Source organism: Symphalangus syndactylus, chromosome 18 (genome assembly GCF_028878055.3).
Source record: "Symphalangus syndactylus isolate Jambi chromosome 18, NHGRI_mSymSyn1-v2.1_pri, whole genome shotgun sequence".
Lineage (NCBI taxonomy): Eukaryota > Metazoa > Chordata > Mammalia > Primates > Hylobatidae > Symphalangus > Symphalangus syndactylus.
Genome location: NC_072440.2, coordinates 17,927,629 through 17,951,256, shown reverse-complemented (window position 1 = coordinate 17,951,256; position 23,628 = coordinate 17,927,629). Strand labels below are relative to the sequence as shown.

The following is a 23,628-nucleotide window of genomic DNA, read 5'->3' as shown; positions in this document are numbered from 1 at the left end:
GAAGGACCCTCTATTGTCCCAGGCCAGTATTGGCTGCCTGGAGGCCTTGCTTGACTACCTGGATGCCCGGAGCCCAGACATCGGTAGAAACTCTCCACATTATCTGATGTTCCCATGAGAGATTAGAGGGAGCAACACCCTTCCACCCTCCTGCTCCAGCCTTCCATCCCCTTGTGTGACTCATACTTGTTTTGTTTAATTCTTTTAGCAGCACTGCAAGGGCAGTCATGCCCATTACACAGATGGGATCAGTAAGGTTCAGATAGGTCAAATGATGTGCCCAACCAAGGTCACAATGCTCTTAAGTGGCAGAGCCCTTCTTACTGCCTGCCTTCCACAATCATGGCGTATATAGTTTCACTGAGCCAGTCAACATAAGTGGATTAGAAGCCCAGGGAAGAAAGAACCCTCCTTGGGTCAGCTTGTCCAGTGCCCTGCCTCTAACTGGGTAGCCCCCTTTTAAGCCAATAGGAGAAGGTCCTCTTGAGCAATGTCCCAAGGCAAGGCCTTGGAAGCATTAACAACCTAGTGTTTCTTGAAGCTCTCCACGTGGCCTCCCAGCCTTGGAATCGGTTTTTGCTGTTTACCCTCTTGGATGCTGGAGAGAATTCCTTCCTCAGACCCGAGATTTTGAGGCTCATGACCCTGGTAAGTGCAGAAAGGATATCTTGTGGTCTGAGGAGTGTCATGAGCTGGGTGGTGCTGAAGAGGCCAGGGTCTCACTTTAGGTAACCCTAATCCTCAAAGAAGGTGGAAGGGCTCGGGAGGCCTTCACCCTACAAGAGACCTGCTGAAAGAATTCCTCTGAATGCCCATATCTCCTCACTCCAGGGGACCCCGACACTCTTTCCCCTATTTCTCTCATGACATGTTGACCAGGACCTGTCTACCACATGCCAGGTCTGCTAGATACTAAGGATATCAGTGAACCAGATACTCTGCCTTTAGGGTCCCTCAGTCTAAAGAGGAGGACAGACAAGTAAACTAGTAATGTAAATATGACGCTACAAGTGGTAGAGTAGAGGAGATGCTAACTGTGGGGCACACAGTAAGTGCCCCTTGAATAAATAACAAAGCAGCAGGCCTAAGAATGACAGTGAAGTGGATCAACAAGTACATCAGTGGTTGGTGTAGGAACAAAGAGGAAAGAGTAATTGCTTCTCAGCAGTGAAGATAACATTTTAGCTGTGGCTTGAGAAATTAATAGGCAGAGAGAAGGAAAGGTATTCCAGGTAGTGAAGTAAGAACAACAGGTACAAGAGCACATGGTGGTATGTCAGGGGAGCCACACGTAGTTCATTTTGGCCATGAGTGTTCAGTGCAAGGTTGGGGAGGAGGGAGCCAAGGCCAAAGGGGTCAGGAGGGCCAGCTCTCTCAGGATCTCACAGGTTGCCTTACTTACCCCACTTCCCCATGACACAGCCCCACTTCCCCATGACACAGCCTCACCTCCCCATGACACAGCCCCCCCTCTGCCCACTATCTCTGAGCTCCTTGAAGGCAGGCAGGTTCTGTGGGCTTCAGGACAGTATCCCCTAAAGTTGGGGCACAGCAGTTGTCTATGATGAAGGAGATGCCAAATCACTGGGTGTTTGCGGCTTCTCTTCCTGGGCCAGTTTATGCGGTACCGGAGTAGCAGTGTCCTCTCTCATGAAGAGGTGGGTGATGTTCTACAAGGTGTGGCTTTGGCTGACCTGTCTACCCTCTCGAACACCACACTCCAGGCCCTGCATGGCTTCTTCCAGCAGGTGGGTGGGAAGGGGAGGCCATGCAGCCACTGTAAAGCTAGACCCTCAAGACCATCTTCTCTTGGAGGGTGGGAGCTCTGGCCACAGCAGCCAAGGAATGGGAGGAGGGAAGTACAGAGGATGGAGGCAGTTAGGGCGTGTGTGGAGTGGGCACTGAGGAGGCCTGTCTTCCCTGCCCTCTTCTCCCTGTAGCTCCAGAGCATGGGATACCTGGCTGACCACAGCATGGCCCAGACCCTGCAGGCCTCCTTGGAGGGCCTTCCCCCTAGCACCTCCTCAGGCCAGCCACCCCTGCAGGACATGCTGTATCCTTTCTTGCATCTATGATGAAGGAGATGCCAAATCACTGGGTGTTTGGGGCTTCTCTTCCTGGGCCAGTTTATGCGGTACCGGAGTAGCAGTGTCCTCTCTCATGAAGAGGTGGGTGATGTTCTGCAAGGTGTGGCTTTGGCTGACCTGTCTTGGCCTGGGCAAGCTCTCCCAGGCCATAAGAAGCTGTGGAATCATGCTTCAGGACATAGGTGTACTACAGTATTGTCTTCTAAAGTAAGCAGGGGTCAGTGAGTATAATTAACAGTGTTGACAACAACAATGCCGTGTCCTGTTAAGTTCCTACAGAAATCAGGCACATTACATGCATTTTACATATATATATATATTTATTTATTTATTTTTGAGATGGAGTCTTGCTCTGTCGCCCAGGCTGGAGTGCGGTGGCATGATCTTGGCTCACTGCAACCTCTGCCTCCCGGGTTCAAGCGATTCTCCTGCCTCAGCCTCCCGAGTAGCTGGGACTACAGTTGCCTGCCACCATGCCCGGGTATTTTTTTTTTTTTTTTTGTATTTTTAGTAGAGACAGGGTTTCACCATATTGGACAGGCTGGTCTCGAACTCCTGACCTTGCGATCTGCCCGCCTCGGCTTCCCAAAGTGCTGGGATTACAGGTATGAGCCACCATGCCGGGCGACATGCATTATATTTAATCCTCACATCAGCTAGGAGTGTTAAGGTACTTGTAGTACAGGTTGAGCATCCCTAATACAAAAATTAGAAATCCAAAGTGCTCCAAAATCTGAAACTTTTTGAGTGCTGATGTGATGCTACAGGTGGAAAATCCCATACCTGACTTCACGTGATGAGTTGCAGTCAAAATGTAGCCAAAACTTTGTTTCATGAATAGGCCAGATGCGGTGGCTCACGCCTGTAATCCCAGCACTTTAGGAAGCCTAGGCAGACAGATCACTTGAGGCCAGAAGTTTCAGACCAGCCTGGCCGACATGGTGAAACCTCATCTCTATGAAAAATACCACAATTAGCTGGGTGTGGTGGCATGTGCCTGTAATCCCAGCTACTCGGGAGGCTGAAGCACAAGAATCGCTTGAATCGGGGATGTGGAGGGCAGTGGGCCAAGATCACACCACTGTACTCCACCCTGGGTGACAAAACATGACTCTGTCCCAGAAAAAGAACAAAAAATTTTGTTTCATGAATAAAATTATTATATTTTTTACATTCTTTTTATTATTATTATTTTTTTAAGACAGTGTCTTGCTTTGTCACCCAGGCTGGAGTGCAGTGGTGTGAACATAGCTCACTGTAGCCTTCACCTCCTGGGCCCAAGGGATCCTCCCACCTCAGCCCTCCGAGTAGCTGAGACTACAGGTGCACACTAGCATACCTGGCTAATTTTTGTAGATACAGGGTTTCACCATGTTGCCCAGGCTTGTCTCAAACTCCTGAGCTCAGGTGATCTGCCTGCCTTGGCCTCCCAAGTGCTGGGATTACAGGCATGAGCCACTGTGCCTGGCCCATGAACAAAATTATTTAAAACACTGCATAAAATTACCTTCAGGTGGCCGGATGCGTGGCTCACGCCTGTAATTCTAGCACTTTGGGAGGACGAGGTGGGTGGATCATCTGAGGTCAGGAGATCGAGACCATCCTGGCTAACACGGTGAAACCCCGTCTCTACTAAAAATACAAAAATTAGCCGGGCCTGGTGGTGCATGCCTGTGGTCCCAGCTACTCAGGAGGTTGAGACAGGAGAACTGCTTGAACTTGGGAAGCAGAGGTTGCGGTCAGCTAAGATTGCGCCACTGCACTCCAGCCAGGGCGACAGAGCAAGACTCCATCTCAAAAAAATAAAAAATTACCTTCTGGCTATGTGTACAAGGTGTATATAAAACAAATGAATTTTATGTTTAGACTTGGGTCCCATCCCCAACATATCTCATTATTATAGGCAAATATTACAAAATTTGAAAAAAAATCTGAAATACAAAACACTTCTGGTCCCAAGAATTTTGGATAAGGGATACTCAACCTGTACCTACCTCCTAGGGTTGTAGCAAGGACTTAATGAGTTAATATATGTAAAGCACCAAAAACAGCTCCTGGCTTGGTGTGAATGTTATATTAGTGTCTGTTATCATTCCTACTCCCTTTCCAAATAACGAAACTGAGGCCAGAGACGGTCAGTCATGCCCAGAATCACAGAGCTAGTGATACAATCAGGATTTGACCTCAGATTTGCCTGTCTCCAAAGCTACATCATCGAATTCAGAAAGGAGCTAGTCCTTCCCCCAAGAGCTTTGGAGACAGTTGCCCAAGTGCAGTTGGTTCAAGTGATCCTCAGCCCAACACACACACACACACACACACACAGTGTGTGTGTCTGTGTGACTGCCATGTTTTTAAGAAAGCTTGGATGGCCGGGTGCGGTGGCTCAAGCCTGTAATCCCAGCACTTTGGGAGGCCAAGGTGGACAGATCACCTGAGGTCAGGAGTTCGAGACCAGCCTGGCCAACATGGTGAAACCCCATCTCTACTAAAAAATACAAAAATTAGCTAGGCATGGTAGTGTGCACCTGTAATCCCAGCTACCCAGGAGGCTGAGGCAGGAGAATCACTGGAACCTGGAAGGCAGAGGCTGCAGTGAGCCAAGGTTGTGCCACTGCACTCCAGCCTGAGCAACAGAGGAAGACTCCGTCTCAAAAAAAAAAAAGCAAGCAAGCTTGGGGGCCAGGCGCAGTGGCTCACACCTGTCATCCCAGCCCGTTGGGAGGCCAAGGTGGGTGGATCACTTGAGGTCAGGAGTTCTGAGACGAGCCTGGCCTACATGGTAAAACCCCATCTCTACTAAAAATACAAAAATTAGCTGGGCATGGTGGTGCACGCCTGTAATCCAAGCTACTTGGGAGCCTGAAGCAGGAGAATCACTTGAACCCGAGAGGTGGAGGTTGCAGTGAGCAGAGAGCTGAGATTGTACCACTGCACACTCCAGCCTGGGCGACAGAGTGAGACTATGTCTCCAAAAAAACAAAAAGCAAGCTTGGGGCTGTGGCAGTGGTCAGAGGCCCTCTGGTGGGTGGTTGCACCCAGAGACACTGCAGTCCAGAGATACTGCAGTCCAGAGGTGTGTGTGAGGGTAGTTTGCTTCCTCCGCACCCCTCTGGCTGCCTCCCTGGCTCTCCTCCTTGCCTCTTCCGTGGAATAGTTCCCTGTTGAATAGCAACTACCTAGCCCAGGTGTTCAGGACCCAATTTCAGAATCCATCCCACTATTCTCAGGAGCACCTCTGTTCTTGCCTGACCATTCTTGCCTGTTTTGGGCTCTGGAAGTGTGATGCCCCCATGGTTGGCCCCACTTCTCTGCTGTTTTCCTCTCATGTTTTGCTGCCAGCTGCCTGGGAGGGGTGGCTGTATCCCTGTCCCACATCAGAAACTGATCCTCAGGACTTGAAGGCCCAGAAGTGGAGAGAGAATGAGACCTGGAGACAAAGAGCATAATTGTTGGGGAAATGGATGACAGCTGAAGCTATTCATATGGAGCCATATACTCCACTGTTGAAATAGAATAAGGAAGTAAAATGATACACTCACATACCTGCGTGGGCTCTCCAAAAACACTGTACTACCATGTCTACCAGGAGCTGGTTTCTCAGCCAGTTGGATAAGGAATTGTTTCAGCAAGATTGATGGCCTCAGGGAGGGAGGGACGCGATAGGATTTGTTCTTGTAACAGCATTCAAGGAGTCAGCTGGGTGCCACAGCTGTACTCAGAGAACACCAGTCAGGCCATCCTGGGGCTGGCAGGGTAGAGAAAGGCCTAGGGGTTGAGGCTGCTGCGATTCAACAGCTCCGAGAGGCACTTGACCTGCTCCCTGGCCTCACGTGGAGGTGGATAGAGGTAAACTTTCCAGGCAAAGAGGGTCAAATTCTCAGCTTTCCTATCAGAACGAAACTGTCCCAGCCTCAGCCCTTGCCTGGCTATAGTAGGGCCCCTCTGTCCCCTCCCTTCAGCCGTCATCAGAACTGGTGTTTATGCACCCTCGTGGGTAGATCCTGGGAATGCATGTCCATCTCGGTACCTGGCATGAGGTCTGCGCTCCACAGTGCCTGCGCCTGTTCTGGGGAGCTCAGCCCAGACCGGGCCGCCAGCTCCCTTCCCGCCCGGCAGGGGCCCCGGTCCCGGAGATGGCCACGCCACGCTGCCTTCTCGGGTCTGGCTGTCCTGAGCCTGCGCAAAAGTGGGGCTGCACTCGGCCTAACGAACGGACGGGGAAGCCCTCGACGTACTTTATTAGTTGGTGGACCGGAGGGGCAAGGAGGGGATGCCCGAATCCTGCACTGAGTCTGAGGTCCTTAAAGAAGAAAAAAAGTGCTAGTCACCGCCCACTAAACTCACGTTGCGATCTAAAGTTTAAAAACTCTGCCACAGACGACGACACAGTTTCGGGGAGGGCACGCAGAAGGTCGCCCGGCCGACAGGAGCTGGGACCCCAGTTGGCTGATTCACGCCTTAAACTGGCACAGACCCCACCCACAGATTTAACTTCCTCCAACACAAGCTAAATCCAGGGCCACGTACCCGGGGCCCGCAGGAGGGGCAGTACAAGGATGGTGCCCACAGCGCGCTGGAGGCACGCCAGAGCCTGGAGGGGCGGGCAGGGGCGGTGGAGCGCGGCCGGAAGTGAGGCTACAGGAGCCCGGCGGTCGCGGCTTGCGCTCATTGGCCGGGAGCAGCGCGGTGGGCGGGACGGAGCTCGGCGGTCTGCGCTCGGCTGCTAGCCGGGTGCTCCCACTTTGAATTGCTTTGCTGTTAGCTTGTTGGACCTTCGAGCCTAGCTGCTCGCACAGGACTCGGCCACCTGCCCTTCCTGCACCGACTGGCCAGGTAGGTGGCCGTAGGGGCGGCGGGCTGCACGTTCCCGGGGAGGATAATGAGAGAACCGAGGGCCCCGAACCGGCTGCAGGTGGTGGGGAGGGAGTTTCGTGGACCTGGACGCCTCTGTTCCTTGAGAAGGCTCGCTCCCTCCTCCCGGAGCCCCGAAGGTCGGGGTCAACCACCTGGGCCCCCGACCCCGGTAGCCGGCTCGAGGCCCGCCACTACCTGGTACCTCTGCAGGAGTTCGGAGCCTCATGCTGAGCCAGGAGGAGCTCCGGGTGACGCACACGGCAGGATCGGGATTGAGAGGCTGAAAAAGTGAGTTTAACAGTAGAGAAAGCAGGACTTGTCCCGCAGTCTGCTGTTCTGGCTTTTCTTTCCCACTTCCCTGCTTCAGTCGTTGCCAGCTGTCTGGTATTCTCCTTGGCCCCTAAAGTTTTGCCCTAGCCTGGTTCTGGTTCCCTCCAGTTTGGAGCAGGAGGTGGAATGTGGGGGGTCCTGGGTGAACTTGGACTATTCCTTCTCTAGGTTTCACTTATCTCGTCTGCTTGGGGGTAGGGGGTTCTCCGGATGATCTCTGCAGCCCCTCACTGTCTGTAACTGAGCATCTCTCCCCTGGGGCAGGTGTCCTGGTAGTTCAGTAGCCAGCTCTGATCTCTGTGCTCATTTATAAAGAGTCAGAAGACAGAGCACTGGACTGAGAGCCAAACAGACTCTTGGTTCAACCTGGGAATAGCTGTGTGACTGGGCAGTCATCTCATTTTTCTGTGCCTTGATTTCACATTGGTAACACTGGGGAGTTGTAATCTGAGTGTGAGACCTCTCCTGACCACTTTATGTAATCTTGTACCTGACTGACACCCTCTCATCCCTCTGTGCTTATTTTACAAGTTTATTGATCGTCTCTTATCCCTACTAGAGACAAGCACCATGAGTGCAGAGATTTTTGCTTATTTATTGCTGTATTCCCGCCTCTAGAACAGTGCCTAGAGTGCGGTAAGTACTGTCAACCTAAATAGCAGAGTGAGAGACTCTAAAAAAATGATGTTTACTTGGGAATAACATTGTAGTGACAATATGTGTGCCATAGGAACCTGTGTACGTATTTGGGGAGGTAAAGGAAGACCAAGGTTTTGAAAGGAAAAATGAGGATTACATAATTATTTTGAGATAGTTATCCTTGGCGCCAAGGATGAATAGCAAGAGTGGTGCCAGTCTGAGGTTGGACAGGCAGTTGCAGGGCATATGTCCTCACAGAACCATTTTTCTGTGTAAGTTTGCAGTGGCCTTTGTGCAGGGTTGTGGTTTTTGCATTTTTTCTGATCTTGTTATCAGTCGTTTGTGCACAAGAACCCTCTTTTCACGACCTTCCTCGGTTTTATTTGTCAGAGTTGTTCTTGTTTTTTCCCATTGGAGAATCATGCTTTAAATTTGTCAGTTTTTAACACAAACGACTCTTTTGATTCTAACAACTTTCATATTTCCCCTTTTTGGTCAAGATCTTTCTCCAAAAGCGTTACTGATCAGTCATCCTGTAGTTAGGTCCCTCAGTGCTGGGGCGGACCTATCTTGGGTTGTTGGTCTCTTGCCACGTTGGAGAGTAGGAGTCTCCAGTTGGAGACTGATGACTAGGAGTCAGTGTCAAAACCCTTGTAGTGGTTGGGAGCAGTGGCTCACGTCTGTAATCCCAGTACTTTGGGAGGTCAAGGAGGGAGTATCACTTGAGTCCAGAAGTTTGAGACCAGCCTGGGCAACATGGCAAAACCTCATCTCTACAAAAAATACAAAAATTATCCTGGCAGGGCCAGGCGCAGTGGCTCATCCCTGTAATCCCAGGACTTTGGGAGGCCGAGGCAGGTGGATCACCTGAGGTCGGGAGTTCGAGACCAGCCTGACCAACATGGAGAAACCCGTCTCTACTAAAATACAAAAATATATATAAATAACGGCTGGGCACAGTGGCTTACACCTGTAATCCCAGCACTTTGGGAGGCCGAGGCGGGCAGATCATGAGGTGAGATCGAGACCATCCTGGCTAACATGGTCAAACCCCGTCTCAACTAAAAATACAAAAAATTAGCCGGGTGTGGTGGTGGGTACCTGTAGTCCCAGCTACTCGGGAGGCTGAGGCAGGAGAATGGCGTGAACCCGGGTGGCAGAGCTTGCAGTGAGCCGAGATTGCACCACTGTACTCCAGCCTGGGCAACAGAGCAAGACTCTGTCTCATAAAAAAATAAATAAGGCCCGGCGCGGTGGCTCACGCTTGTAATCCCAGCACTTTGGGAGGCCGAGGCGGGCGGATCACGAGGTTAGGAGATCGAGACCACGATGAAACCCCGTCTCTACTAAAAAAATACAAAAAAATTAGCCGGGCATGGTGGCGGGCGCCTGTGGTCTCAGCTACTCGGAGAGGCTGAGGCAGGAGAATAGCGTGAACCCGGGAGGCAGAGCTTGCAGTGAGCCGAGATTGCACCACTGCACTCCAGCCTGGGTGACAGAGCGAGACTCCGTCTCAAAAAAAATAAAAAATAATAAATAAAATAAAATACAAAAATTAGCCGGGCGTGGTGGCACATGCCTATAATCCCAGCTACTAGGGAGGCTGAGGCAGGAGAATCGCTTGAATCTGGGAGGCGGAGGTTGCAGTGAGCTGAGATCGCACCATTGCACTCCAGCCTGGGCAACAAGAGCGAAACTCCGTCTCAAAAAAAAAAAAGTTATCCGGGCATTGGTTGGGGAGTGTGCGGGAGTCAGTTGGGTAGAGAATCACTTAAGCCCAGGAGTTTCAGGTTATAGTGAGCTATGATTGTACTGCTGCACTCCAGCGTGGGTGACAGAGCAAGACCCTGTCTCAAAAAACCCCAAATACCTTTTAGCCACATTTGAGCAGCAAGGGAGGTTTGGAAGGAGTGGCTCTCAAGGTAAGTCTACCTGGAGTTCATTGTTAAGTTCAATTTTGGCTGTTCCATTGGCATTTGCTGTCATTGCAAACTTCTGGGCCAGCATTATTCTGTTAGGAGTGATATTTCACCAAAAATTTAAAAAGTAACAGGTATAAAGTTTAAAAAGAAAATAGGGCTGGGCACGATGGCTCACCCCTGTAATCCTGGCACTTTGGGAGGCCAAGGAGGGCAGATTGCTTGAACCCAGGAGTTCGAGACCAGCCTGGCCAAGTTCACGAAACCCTGTCTCTACAAAAAATACAAAAATTAGCCAGGCATGGTGGTGCACACCTGTAATCCCAGCTACTCGGGAGGCTGAGGCAGGAGAATCACTCGAACCCTGGAGGCAGAGGTTACAGTGAGCCAAGATGGTGCCACTACACTCCAGCTTGGGCTACAGAGTGAGACTGTCTCCAAAAATAATGTAAAATAAATAAATAGGAAAATAGGAAGTAATAGCAATGTGATAATCTCAGTTTGCATAATAGTTCTGAGAGGCCCAGCGTGGTGGCTCACACCTGCAGCCCCTGCACTTAGGGAGGTCAAGGTGGGTGGATTGCTTGCACCCAGGAGTTCGAGACCAGCCTGGGCAACTTGGCAAAACTTCATCTCTACAAAAACAAGTACAAAAATTCTTCAGTCATGGTGGCATGAGCCTGTAGTCCCAGGCTACTGGGGGGGCTGAGGCAGGAGGATTGCTTGAGCCTGGGAAGTCGAGGCTGCAGTGAGCCAAGGTGGCACCACTGCATTCCAGCCTGGGCAACAGAGTGAGACCCTGTCCCAAAAAAAAAAAAAAAATCCTGAGACATGAACCTAGGCTTAAAGGCAATCAATTGAATAAATCAAATGACCATTGGGAATTAGATGAGACCTACTGTAACCATCAGGCCTGCTTTATTTTTTGTATTTGGGTCTCAGCTTCCCAGAGGAATGTATCCAGGTACAGTACGTAGTATTAGCAATAGCACCGACATTTGTGAATAGATAATATAGCTCAGTTTTTACCACCTACTATGCCATAACTGGGTTGAGTTAAAACAGAGAGTGAGCAACAGATTTTTGGGGTTTTGTTGTTTGTTTTTTGTGAGCAACAGTTCTGTTAGGGATATTGCCAAAGTCATCCACTAGGTGGCCTAAAGGATCTCCAGTCAGGTTCTGTCAAGTTACCAGCAGAAGCTACTGATTGTGAAATTTCAATTACACCGTTATCCTGCCAAGTGAAAAAAAGGAGACATTAAAACGGGTAAGAGTCTGTCGGGTGCAGTGGTTCACACCTGTAATCCCAGCACTTTGGGAGGCCGAGACGGGCGGATCACGAGGGCAGGAGATCGAGACTATCCTGGCTAACAGGGTGAAACCCCGTCTCTACTAAAAATACAAAAAAAATTACCTGGGCGTGGTGGCGGGCACCTGTAGTCCTAGTTATTCGGGAGGCTGAGGCAGGAGAACGGCGTGAACCTGGGAGGCGGAGCTTGCATTGAGCCGAGATCGCGCCACTGCACTCCAGCCTGGACCACAGAGCCAGACTCCTTCTCAAAAAAAAAAAAAAAAACAGGTAAGAGTCTCAAAATGATATAGAATCTTGTTCCAGTGTCTTCGGAAAAGCTCTCTACAGTATGAAACCATCAACTTCTTATCCTGGTTTGCAGTTTGAATGTCTCTGGTTATGGCATTGGGAGGTTTGGTGAACTTTCTGTGTGACCCATACATTAGGCACAAGGCTTGTCCCTTAAAGTTCATCTAGTTTCAACTTACAGGGCTTCAGGAACAGAGCAGTGCCCATTTTTAATAATGTCATGGAAGAAAGTTGGATTGGAGGAATCTAGAATTCAGGAGCTAGTCCAGTATACAAGCAGATAATGAGAACTCAAAAACAATGCATAGGGCTACAATCTAATAACAGGTGTATTATAGCTTTTTTTAGAAACAAAATTTTCTCTTTACAGTGATCACATAGGAATAACAGATTTAAAAACCATTTAAGAGTAGGAAGCAAAACCAAGGCGGACTTTAGATTTTACTTAACAGTCTTAAGGTTCCTGGGCCTGCCAGGAAGTGACAATTTTACTCATTCACTGTAAGGCTGGGAATCTTTGAAGGCAGGCTTTCTATGCACATTCTCAAGTATGATATTCTAGTTAAAGCTGTGGTAATATAAGCAATATTTGTTGTATTCTGTTATAAGAGAGAACAGGCTGGGTGCAGTGGCTCACGCCTGTAATCTCAGTACATTGGGAGGCCAAAGTGGGCAGATCGCTTGAGGCCAGGAGTTCGACACCAGCCTGGCCAACATGGTGAAACCCCGTCTCTACTAAAAATACAAAAATTATCCGCGCATGGTGGTGCTCGCCTGTGATCCCAGCTACTGGGGAGGCTGAGGCGCAAGGATCACTTGAACCTGGGAGGTGGAGGTTGCAAGATCTGAGACTGTGCCACTACACTCCAGCCTGGGCAACAGAGTGAGACTCTGTCTCAAAATAGAGAGAGAGAGCAAAGTCTTACTGGACTTTTGCAAATAACCACATTGCCGTAAGAATACTCATGAATAGACCAGCAAGGTGGCTCACGCCTGTAATCCTATCACTGTGGGAGGCCATGGCAGCCTGATCACTTGAACCCAGGAGTTCAAGATCAGCCTGGGAAACAGGCCCAAACCCCATCTGTACTAAAAAATACAAAAATTAGCCGGGTGTAGTGGTGCATGCCTGTACTCCCAGACCCTTGGGAGACTGAGGAAGGAGAATTGATTGAGCCTGGGAGGTCAAGGCTACAGTGAGCCATGATTATACCACTGCACTCCAGAGGGAGACCCTGTCTGAAAAATAAAAAAAAATTTTTTAAAAAAAGAATACTTTTCTTGAATAGTTTTGAAATTTTAGATGGATTAAATAGGGAGGAAAAGTAAATGTTTCCACCTCTCTTTACAAAAGTATTTCTTATGGAATTGCTGTAAACTATAGATAGCTTAAGAGAAAAAGTTTCCTTAAATTTAGAAAACAAAACAAGTAAAGAACCAATAATATTCCAAGTATATGTCATAAACACATTACCCTGGCAGGGCGGCTCATGCCTGTAACCTCAGCACTTTGGGAGGCCAAGGCAGGAGGATTGCTTGAGCTCAAGAGTTTGAGACCAGCCTAGGAAAATAGCAAGATCCTACCTCTACAAAAAAAATTTAAAAATTATAATAGCTGGGCATGGTGACATGTGCTTGTAGTCTCAGCTACACAGGATGTTGAGGTAGGAGGCTTGCTTAAGCCCAAGAGGTTGAGGCTGCAGTGAGCCTGGATGACAGAGTGAGACCCTGTCTCAAAAATAAATAAATACAGAAAAGAAAAGAAAATTATCTTCATCAGTTTTTAATTGAGTTCTGTTTGATTTTGATTAGAGATTTCAGGAATTCATCAGTTTCTTCATTAGAGTTCTGAAAATTTCTTATTTAGTCCATAGATCTTAAAGTTTTTAAGTTTTTAGAAACTTGTATTTAAGATTACTTGTTAGAGTCTTTTTATGAATCTGAGTGGAAATGCTTTTAGAGAAGAATCAGAACCACAGACGACAAAGACTTGGAACAACCATGGTTGAAAATCTTTCTTTTTAGGTGACTAATTTTTTTTTTTTTTTTTTGAGACGCAGTCTCGCTCTGTTGCCCAGGCTGGAGTGCAGTGGTGCAATCTCAGCTCACTGCAACCTCTGCCTCCTGGATACAAGCAATTCTCCTGCCTCAGCCTCCCAAGTAGCTGGGATTACAGGCACGTGCCTCCACACCCGGCTAATTTTTTGTATTTTTAGTAGAGACGGGGTTTCACCATGTTAGCCAGGATGGTCTTGATTTCCTGATCTTGTGATCCGCCCGCCTCGGCCTCCCAAAGTGCTGGGATTACAGGCATGAGCCACCACGCCTGACCCCATGGTTAAAAATCTTATGAAAGTTCATTATAATCAGCAGTGGACAAGGAAATTTGTCAATTTGTTATTTATGTGTCCCAAGTAATACAGAAGGTTACAAGGGTGTAAAAACAAAAAAATCTTAATGCTTTCATAGATCAGGTTTTATGAAAAAGTTGTGAATTTCATCAGACACAGGAAGAGTGTGTCCAAGGTTATGAGTTTCCATCATATTATAGTGGAATGTAAACAAGAAAACTAGTACCAGCCAGGCGCGGTGGCTCACTACTGTAATCCCAGCACTTTGGGAGGCTGAGGCAGCGGATCACCTAAGGTCAGTAGTTCAAGACCAGCCTGGCCAACATGGCAAAACCCCGTCGCTACTAAAAATACAAAAATTAGCCATTTGTGGTGGTGGGCAGCTGTAATCCCAGCTACTTGGGAGGCTGAGGCAGGGAGAATCGCTTGAACCCAGGAAGCGGAGGTTACAGTGAGCCGAGATCGTGCCATTGCACTCCAGACTGGGCAACAGAGCAAGACTCTGTCTCAAAAAAACAAAACAAAACAAAAACTAGTGCCTTCAACTGGGGAATACCTGGCTCTTAGTTAAAAGCATGAGAAATTTCCTGGTTAAATGGAACAAGTCAGACACATCAAGAAAAGCCCAAAGTACAGAATCAAGTTATACTAGAGGAAAACATTGTTTTTCTAGGCCCTCAAGACAGAATATTTGAGTGTCAGGCCATAATAGCAGAGTTAGAACCAGAGAAAACAGCTACAGTAGTCGGGTGCAGTGACTCACACCTGTATCCCAGTACTTTGGGAGGCCAAGGTGGGTGGATCACTTGAGCCCAGGAGTTCAAGACTAGCCTGGGCAATGTAGCAAAACCCCACCTCTACGAAAAATACAAAAATTAGCCGTGCATGGTGGCATGCACCTGTAGTTCCAGCTATTCAGGAGGCTGAGGTGGGAGGATGGCTTGAGCCTGGGAGGTGGAGGCTGCAATGAGCCATGACTGTGCCACTGCACTCCAGCCTGGGCAGCAGAGCAAGACCCTGTCTCAAAAAAAAAAAAAATTACAGGAACTAACAAAAAACGTTAAGAGAATTACCACCCCAGCCAAGTGAAAAGATGCATCCTTTCAAGGGGAGAAAGAGGAAGGGTGGAAGGCAGCAATGTATGTCCTGGGAATCACCAGGAAAGTGAACTTCACAGCACTCAATAAATAATTGTGTTGGCTGGGCATAGTGGCTCACGCCTGTAATCCCAGTATTTGGGAGGCCAGGGCGAGAGGATCTCTTGAGCTCAGGAGTTGGAGACCAGCCTGGGCAATATAGCAAGACCTCATCTCTACTAAGGAAAAAATAAATAAAAAGGGCTGGGCGCGGTGGCTCACATCTGAATCCCAGCACTTTGGGAGGACAAGGCAGGCGGATCACCTGAGGTTGGGAGTTCGAGACCAGCCTGGCCAACATGGAGAAACCCGTCTCTACTGAAAATACAAAATTAGCTGGGCATGGTGGCGCATGCCTGTAATCCCAGCTACTCGGAGGCTGAGGCAGGAGAATCACTTCAACCCGGGAGGCAGAGGTTGCAGTGAGCCGACATTAAGCCATTCCACTCCAGCCTGGGCAACAAGAGTGAAACTCCATCTTAAAAAACACAAAATTAAATTAAATTAAAATAAATAAATAAATAATTGTCGCATGTTGCCTGAATATGAACAGGTGTTGTATGTAGTACCTGTGGTTCCAAAGTGAGTGAGTAGCAAGCCCCCTTACCCCGAGACTGCCCTGCCTTCCTCCCTGCCCTTTGTCCCTTCTTCCTTTCTGATGACAAAAGTCAAGGAAGGAGGAAAACCCCAGAAGTTTCACATCTTCTCTGCCTGGGCTTCCTTGACCAGATGCTTTCCTGGGAGACCAGGATAGGAGATGTGGAAGGAGTACTGTTGACGAGTCCCTCCTACCCAGACACAGTACCTCACCCAGACCTCCCTCCCTGCAGCAGGGAGGTGACCTCCTTATCCCTGTTCTACAGCTGAGAAGGCTGAGGCTCAGAAAGGCTGGGCAAGCTGCTCGAGATCCCAGAGACAGGGGCGAGGGCAGGGCTCCAGCCCAGAGCTCTAGCCACTGACCCTGTGCTCTAAGCGTCCCTATGTTACACACACTTATCTTCCTCCCCACCTCCTAGCATCCCATGGCTCTGTATTGTGTGCCTGCTGGCCCTGGGATAAGAGCTGCAGCTTCAAGGCTCCCCAAAGCTGGGTTCTTGGTATACAGAGGCTGCACTATGTCAGGGGAAGCTGCTGTTCACCTGTGCCCTCTATTTTATGTAACACCGATCTCTGAGTCTCACTCTCTTTCTTTGGGTTATTCTTCCAGCTCAAGAGGTTTGGACATGGACCTTCTTCAGTTCCTGGCCTTCCTCTTTGTCCTGTTTTTGTCTGGGACGGGAGCCACAGGCACCTTGAGGACCTCCCTGGACCCAAGCCTGGAGATCTGTATCCTTTGGGGTTGTAGTTAATGAGCTGTCTTTGAGGGGTCTATAAATGAGGTTCTTCTACTCGGGGATTCCAGGGATAAGCAGGCCCAGCTGGCGGGAACAGGGAGAAAAGGTGAGGTGCTGTAGCCAGACCTTGAGCAAGTCAGGTCTCTCCGGAGCTTCAGCTTCCACGTATGGTAAATGGAGATGACAAGGCCCATCTCTAGACTGCAAAGGCTCAGTGAGGACTGTGCATGGCCTGGCACCTTGCGGGCAAGATCCTGGGTGGAGACTCAGGAATTCTGGATTACTTGCCCATCTGGGCCCTGGTGAACTGGGCCACCTGCTCCAGGCCAGGCCTCAGGGACACAAAGATGAATTACAACAAGTCTCCTGGCTTTGAGGTGTCCATAAGCCTAGAGGGAGAAAGTATCCAAACAAATGATCATTTTACTGTGTGACCAGTGCTCTGATGGGCACAGGAGGGGTCAGGGAGAAACACTGTGTGATGGTTTTTGAGCCAGGCCTTGAAAGGATAGAAACTCCTAGAGGAGGGTGAGGGGCATCCTGGGCAGAGAGGGTGCAGCGTAAGCAGAGAGGTGGAGGCTCTGGAACAGTGAATGCTTGTGGAGATGGCAGGAAGACCGCAGCAAAGGGAAGGCAGGAGCCAGGTCTGGAGGCTTGGTTTCAGGCTTCTGGGTGTGGAGCGCCATGGGAACTGGATGAATAGTGCGTTGCAGGGCCATGCACTTGTCAGTTTGTTCATTTCCTGGAGGCTTCTAGCCCTGGGCATCCATGGCCCTTGCAGATACTTGCTGGTCAGGAATGAGCCTTCTGAGGCAAGACTGCTGGATTGTGCAGGCAGGGCTATTGATGCCAGCCCCTTAACTTAATGCTGCCCAGACAAGAAGATGTTTGAGGTGAAGCGGCGGGAGCAGCTGTTGGCACTGAAGAACCTAGCACAGCTGAACGACATCCACCAGCAGTACAAGATCCTTGATGTCATGCTCAAGGGGCTCTTTAAGGTGTGTGCAGGCAGGGAGCAGCTCATGGCAGGTCCAGTCTTTGATCTAGGCACTGATGGGTAAATCGGAGTTCCCTACGGGGTTGGTGTTCAGGGACAGGGGAACTGTGTGCACATAAGACTTGAAGTGGGGTTTAAATAAATGGGGATGAGAGCAGTCTGTGATGGGCGCTGCGAAGCCACTCAGCCCTGGTGGGATTCCCTCAGGTGCTGGAGGACTCCCGGACAGTGCTCACCGCTGCTGATGTGCTCCCAGATGGGCCCTTCCCCCAGGACGAGAAGCTGAAGGATGGTATGGTCTGCCCTGCCCCGCCCTGTCCTCCACACCACCCAATCTTCTCTAGCTGCTCCTTCTCTCCTGTTCTTGTCACTCTTTTTTTCTCCCTGGAATTGCCCTCTTGTGGCACCTTCTAAGTGGTCCCCTTGGGCAGGTGGGCATTTCGTGAGTGGCCTCCCCCATTAACTGGCTACTTTTTAGCAATAGCATTTCTTTTTTTTTTTTTTTTTGAGACAGAGTCTCACTCTGTCGCCAGGCTGGAGTACAGTGGCATGATCTCGGCTCACTGCAACCTCCACCTCCCGGGTACAAGTGATTCTCCTGCCTCAGCCTCCCAAGTAGCTGGGACTACAGGTGCACGCCGCCACACCCAGCTAGTTTTTGTATTCTTTTTTTTTTTTTTTTTTTTTTTTTTGAGACGGAGTCTCGCTCTGTCGCCCAGGCTGGAGTGCAGTGGTGCGATCTCAGTTTACTGCAAGCTCTGCTTCTCGGGTCTACACCATTCTCCTGCCTCAGCCTCTCGAGTAGCTGGGACTACAGGCGCCCGCCACCACGCCCGGCTAATTTTTTGTATTTTTAGTAGAGATGGGGTTTCACCATGTTAGCCAGGATGGTCTCGATCTCCTGACCTCGTGATCCGCCCGCCTTGGCCTCCCAAAGTGCTGGGATTACAGGCATGAGCCACCGCGCCCAGCCTAATTTTTGTATTTTTAGTAGAGATGGGGTTTTGCCATGTTGGCCGGGCTGGTCTTGAACTCTTGATGTCAAGTGATCTACCTGCCATGGACTCCCAAAGTGCTGGGATTACAGGGGTGAGTTACCACACCCGGCCAAAAGTATTGTTTATACAGCAAGCTTTTAGGTTAAAACATGCAGCTGGTGACATCTCAGGCTTTCGTGTGAAACTTGTGACCACTGGGGAAGTTAAATAATCATCTTTTTGAGGGGTTATCTATGCTACAGGCATTGTTTAAAGACCTTGCTGCAGAATACCTTGGTGTGCAGGGGTCAAACCTCAGCCATTATGGCTTCAAGATGGCGCCACGCTTGTCTTGCAGCAGGGTGTTTTCCTACAGCACACTAACAAAGCTCAGTCTAAACTGACCTGTTGACCAGTAGAAGCACATTAGTGGGAAAACAGAAAATTCAAATTAAGTCTGTTAGGTTAGTTGGTAGTATTGTATTGCTGTTAATTTCCTGGTTTAGATAGTTGTATGTTGGTTATATAAGATGATAACACTAGGCCAGGCAGGTGGCTCACTCCTGTAATCCCAGCACTTTGGGAAGCCGAGGCAGGCAGATTACTTGAGTTCGAGTTTGAGACCAGCCTGGCCAAATACAGTGAAACCCAGTCTCTACCAAAAATATAGAAAAGTAGCCGAGTTTGGTGGCATGCACCTGTAATCCCAGCTACTCGGGAGGCTGAGGCAGGAGAATCACTTGAACCCGCAAGGCAGAGGTTGCAGTGAGCCAAGATCCCACCACTGCACTCCAGCCTGGACAAGAAAGTGAGACTCCGTCTCCAAAAAAAAAAAACAAAGGATGGTAACATTAGAGGAAGCCAAGTGAATGAATTTTATGTTGTGTTATGTAAGTCTAAGATAATTTCAGGCCGAGTGCAGTGGCTCTGGCCTATAATCCCTATAATCCCAGAGCTTTAGAAGGCCGAGGTGGGAGGATCACTTGAGGCCAGGAATTTGAGATCAGCCTGGGCAACAAAGTGAGACTGCACTTCTAAAGTAATTAATTAATTAATTAAATATATTCATTCGTTCATTCAAAATAAGAACTTAAGCACTTAAAATGAAATAAAATGGAAAGAATATTAAAAAAGAAAAATGCTGGCCTGTTCTCTGGCCATCCTAAGAGACCTGAGGTCTCACAGACACTCTAGTTGTGTTAACACCAGGGCCAGCACTGGACATTTGGATAACATGTTGGTGGGGGCGTCAAACCCAGCAAAGCCTCGTGTGATACATCAGCATCCATGTGCAGAACAACACTCACTTCTGTGGTCCCCACAGCAAATGAGTCTTCTAAGCTGCAAGATGTGCCTTTGGGCTGACAGACCTGGGTTTGCAGCCTAGATTTGCTCCTCACTAGCTGCTGAGCCTCAGTTTCCCATCTGTAAAATGGGAACAGCAGCCACATCTCCCTCTAAAAGTGGTTATAAGGACTCTGAGCTGGTGGATGTAAGGTCCTAGTTCGCACTGTACATGTGATTGGCAGCCTGTGGTCAGTAGGCACTGTTCCTTCCTTGCTTGTTGGGTTTGGTGGATGTCTCTGTTCTCTAGAGGATGCCAGGGGCCAGCGAGGCAGCCAGGAGAGCATCTGCCCTGGCCACTCATCCGGGTCCTCTCGCCAGCTTTCTCCCACGTGGTGGAGAACACGGCCTTCTTCGGCGATGTGGTGCTGCGCTTCCCGAGGATTGTGCACTATTACTTTGACCACAACTCCAACTGGAACCTGCTCATCCGCTGGGGCATCAGTTTCTGCAACCAGACAGGCGTCTTCAACCAGGGGCCCCACTCGCCCATCCTCAGCCTGGTAAGGACTTGGGTGGAGGTAGCCCGGGAGCCCTCTGTCGGGTGGTTGACTAGGATCCTTACATCTGCCTTCAGTCGGGCCTGAACGTCAGTGTTTGGTTACATTTTCTTTGTGGAGCTTCAGGGTACGTTGGGCCACAGAGGCCCCATTTCAAGGGATTCTGTGCTGACCCAGTTCCCATGGGATCATCACGTGGCCCACATCTGCCCAAGTCAGGAGTCTGGGTCCCAGCATGGAGGGAGTGACTCTCTGGTGAGCAGGACTCAGGAGAAGGCAGAGGATGACTAGTGTTTCTTCATCTGCAGATGGCCCAGGAGCTGGGGATCAGTGAGAAAGACTCCGACTTCCAGAACCCATTTAAAATCGACCGCACAGAGGTGAGCTGCCAGGGCCTATGCCTGTGTCTGCTTTGCCTCTGCTGGGCCATAGGACGCTGAGGCCTGCAGGGGCTGGGGACCTTGGGTGGCTTTGGACTTGGAGCTAGGCAGCCTGGGCCTGGGTCCAGAAGCTATCACTGACTCATTGGAGCCTGTGGGCAAGTCATTGCTCCCCTCTTAGCCTCAGGCTCCCTGTCTGTTCACAGCGTGTGAACTCCAGCTATGGGCGGTAGTTAGGAGACTATGAACAAACCCATCCAAGCACAAAATAGGCATCCCACTTCAGGTGGATATCAGAGCAGCCAGGGAGATCAGGCCATGCTCTTCCCTGCCTTTGAACCTCTGAGCGCCAACTGGGCTTCCATCCCACACTCCTGTACATGCTCTCATTCCAGGGGTTCCAGGGGGCTGAGGTGGGCTTTGAGAGCTGGAGACAAAGTTTGGGATAAAAGATGAGGACAGGCCGGGCATGGTGGCTCACGTCTGTAATCCCAGCACTTTGGGAGGCTGAGGAGGGTGGATCACCAGAGGTCAGGAGTTTGAGACTAGCCTGGCCAACATGGTGAAACTCTGTCTCTACTAAAAATACAAAAAATTAGCCAGGCATGGTGGTGCATGCCCGTAATCCTAGCTATTCAGGAGGCTGAGGCAGGAGAATTGCTTGAACCGGGAGATGGAGGTTGCAGTGAGCTGAGATCGCGCCATTGCACTTCAGCCTGGGCAACATGAGTGAAACTCCGTCTCAAAAAAAAAAGACAGGGACAGATACGATAGATTGAGGAAGGGATTGGAAGTGGCAGGGCTAGGAGGGGCAGGAAGGAAGGGCTGTGGTGGCTGGAGGACTGGACTTGTCAAACCACATGCTGGTCCTTGGTGTGGGGAGGGATGTTGGGTGTCTGAGGGGTCTAGGATTTAATTCTGCCTCCAGGCCAACAAGCTAGCCTGCTGCTGTTTCATGGACACTGACAGGTCAGAGACATTGGACTGTATTACACCAAAGGCAGTAGCTAGACTGTTGGCCTGGTTGTGTTGGTTCACCTTGTTCCCCAAGTCCCACGGGGATGACACAGAGGGGGCCAGGTGGGCACTGTGCATGCAGGGGGTGTCCATCATAGCTGAGAACTGCCAAGCTGAGGAAATTCATGATTTTTATGGTGAACTGCAGCAAACGTGCTCTTTGGGAGGAGACATTACCACACCCTTCAAGGTTGCTCTCTGCAAACACAATCCTAAGACATGGCCCAGGTAAAGAGTGGTTAGGGCTTTGTATCTTTGGTGTGCCCTGCAAGAATATGCAGGGATGCTCAGGGCCATGATGGATTGCCGCCCCAACAGTCTGCCCCAAGCCCTCCATGGCTTGGTTTAACTCAAATTTTCTTTTGTTTCTTTTTTTTTTTTTTTTGAGATGGAGTCTCGCTCTGTTGCCCAGGCTGGAGTGCAGTGGCATGATCTCGGCTCACTGCAAGCTCTGCCTCCTTGGTTCACGCCATTCTCCTGCCTCGGCCTCCCCAGTAGCTGGGACTACAGGCGCCCGCCACCACGCCCGGCTAGTTTTTTGTATTTTTAGTAGAGACGGTGTTTCACCATGTTAGCCAGGATGGTCTCGATCTCCTGACTGCGTGATCTACCCGCCTCGGCCTCCCAAAGTGCTGGGATTACAAGCATGAGCCACTGCGCCCGGCCTAACTCAAATTTTCGCACGAATGTGCTATTCAGTCTGATTGATCTGACTGATAGAGGCTAGGACCAAATCTGTCAATTAGTCTCATACTTCATTTAATTAAGATTACTATCAACTATATTCTGAATAGCAGGGTAAGGCCAACCTACATTATTATTATTATTATTTTTAGAGACAGGGTCTCGCTCTGTCACCCACCTAGCTTACTGTAACCTTGAACTCCTGGGCTCAAACAGATCTCCCACCTCAGCCTTCTGAGTAGCTGGGACAACAGGCCTGTGCGACACCATTCCTGGCTAATTAATTTATTATTTTTTCAGAGACAGGTTCTTGCTGTGCTGCCTAGGGTGGTCTCAAACTCCTGGGCTCAAGCCATCTTCCTGTCTCAGCCTCCCAAAGTGTTGGGATTGTAGGTGTGAATCACTGTGCCTGGCCCCTAACCTGCAATATTGACCAGGGTCCTGGACTCAACCAGCTGTGAAGGTCCTGGAGGACCAGTAAGTCTCATTTTGGATAATCAGGATATGGTCTAAGACCAGTCTGTTATCCACGACCACCCACATAAGAGAACTTAGATTGACCTGCCAATCTTTGATGTTATTGCCAGTAATTACAGGGGGCAATAGATGGACCCAAGCAACCCTCATGTCCCCGTAAGGAGACATTCCATGACCCATTCTCTCCCACATGTTACACTTGATTTGGGTCACCAGAACAATGTTTAGTTGAGCCTGAGGTCAGTGTCACTGTGGAGCTTCAGCCTCAGTTGCCCTACGTGGTATAATCCAAGGCTACTCAGGCATCAGGAAAAGCAGATGAATTTGTATCTGTCAGGTTGAAACAAAATTGTGCTGGCTGGTGTGTCTGCACAAGGTCACTGTTGGGAACTACCTTTGATGGCATTAGACACAGCAGAATAGCTCAGTACTGACATGTCCATGTGAGTTTTCCTATCATGTGGATGGAAATGAGACACCCAACAGTTGGCCATATTGACAGCTGCAGCTGCCACTGGGCTTGGGCAGACCCTAGGATTGTTTTGTCAGGTGGCAGTGATGGATCTAAGGGATAAAGAGAGCATTAATTGTTCCCTGCACTTTCTGGGATCTAAGGTATATCCTCCCCAGGTGGCAGGATTATCGCTATTAAAATCCATGTGTCCTTGGGAGACCGAGGTGGGTGGATCATGAGGTCAGGAAATCAAGACTATCCTGGCCAACATGGTGAAACCCCATCTCTACTAAAAATACAAAAATTAGGCACGTGCCTGTAGTCCCGGCTACTTAGGAGGCTGAGGTAGGAGAATCGCTTGAACCCAGGAGGCGGAGATTGCAGGGAGCCAAGATCGCACCACTGCACTCCAGCCTGGCGAAAGAGTGAGACTGTCTCAAAAAAAAAAAAAAAAAAAAGCATATGTCCTATGCCAGCATCTGTAGTTTCACTTTTTCACCAGTTGTTGCCTACTATCACCTAGACCTTTCATTCAGAAATGTCAG

The 23,628-nt window shown here is 49.5% G+C and overlaps 2 protein-coding genes across 5 annotated transcripts in view; both read left to right on the top strand.

Annotated features, from left to right (window-relative positions):
• The window catches only part of MEI1 (meiotic double-stranded break formation protein 1), a 103,907-nt gene extending 98,277 nt beyond the window's left edge, over positions 1-5,630 (top strand). The window contains exons 27-31 of the mRNA XM_055253040.2: positions 2-83; positions 542-648; positions 1,617-1,748; positions 1,941-2,053; positions 5,430-5,630. Of these exons, the coding sequence (XP_055109015.2) occupies positions 2-83; positions 542-648; positions 1,617-1,748; positions 1,941-2,053; positions 5,430-5,475 (480 nt within the window). The 3' untranslated portion in view covers positions 5,476-5,630. The remainder of the gene's footprint in view (position 1; positions 84-541; positions 649-1,616; positions 1,749-1,940; positions 2,054-5,429) is intronic.
• Positions 5,631-6,480: 850 nt separating this feature from the next.
• Positions 6,481-23,628, top strand: part of CCDC134 (coiled-coil domain containing 134) — a 32,336-nt gene continuing 15,188 nt past the window's right edge. For 2 of the 4 annotated variants that reach the window (XR_010117026.1, XM_063623033.1), the window contains exons 1-6: positions 6,590-6,923; positions 16,127-16,245; positions 17,130-17,251; positions 17,458-17,542; positions 19,893-20,074; positions 20,380-20,451. Coding sequence is in view for 2 of the 4 variants with exons in the window: in XM_063623033.1 (XP_063479103.1) it covers positions 16,143-16,245; positions 17,130-17,251; positions 17,458-17,542; positions 19,893-20,074; positions 20,380-20,451 (564 nt within the window). In the remaining 2 variants the exon portion in view is untranslated. Of the gene's footprint in view, positions 6,924-7,154; positions 7,233-16,126; positions 16,246-17,129; positions 17,252-17,457; positions 17,543-19,892; positions 20,075-20,379; positions 20,452-23,628 lie in introns of all 4 variants that reach the window. The other 2 variants (XM_055253102.2, XR_010117025.1) reach the window with 2 other exon arrangements.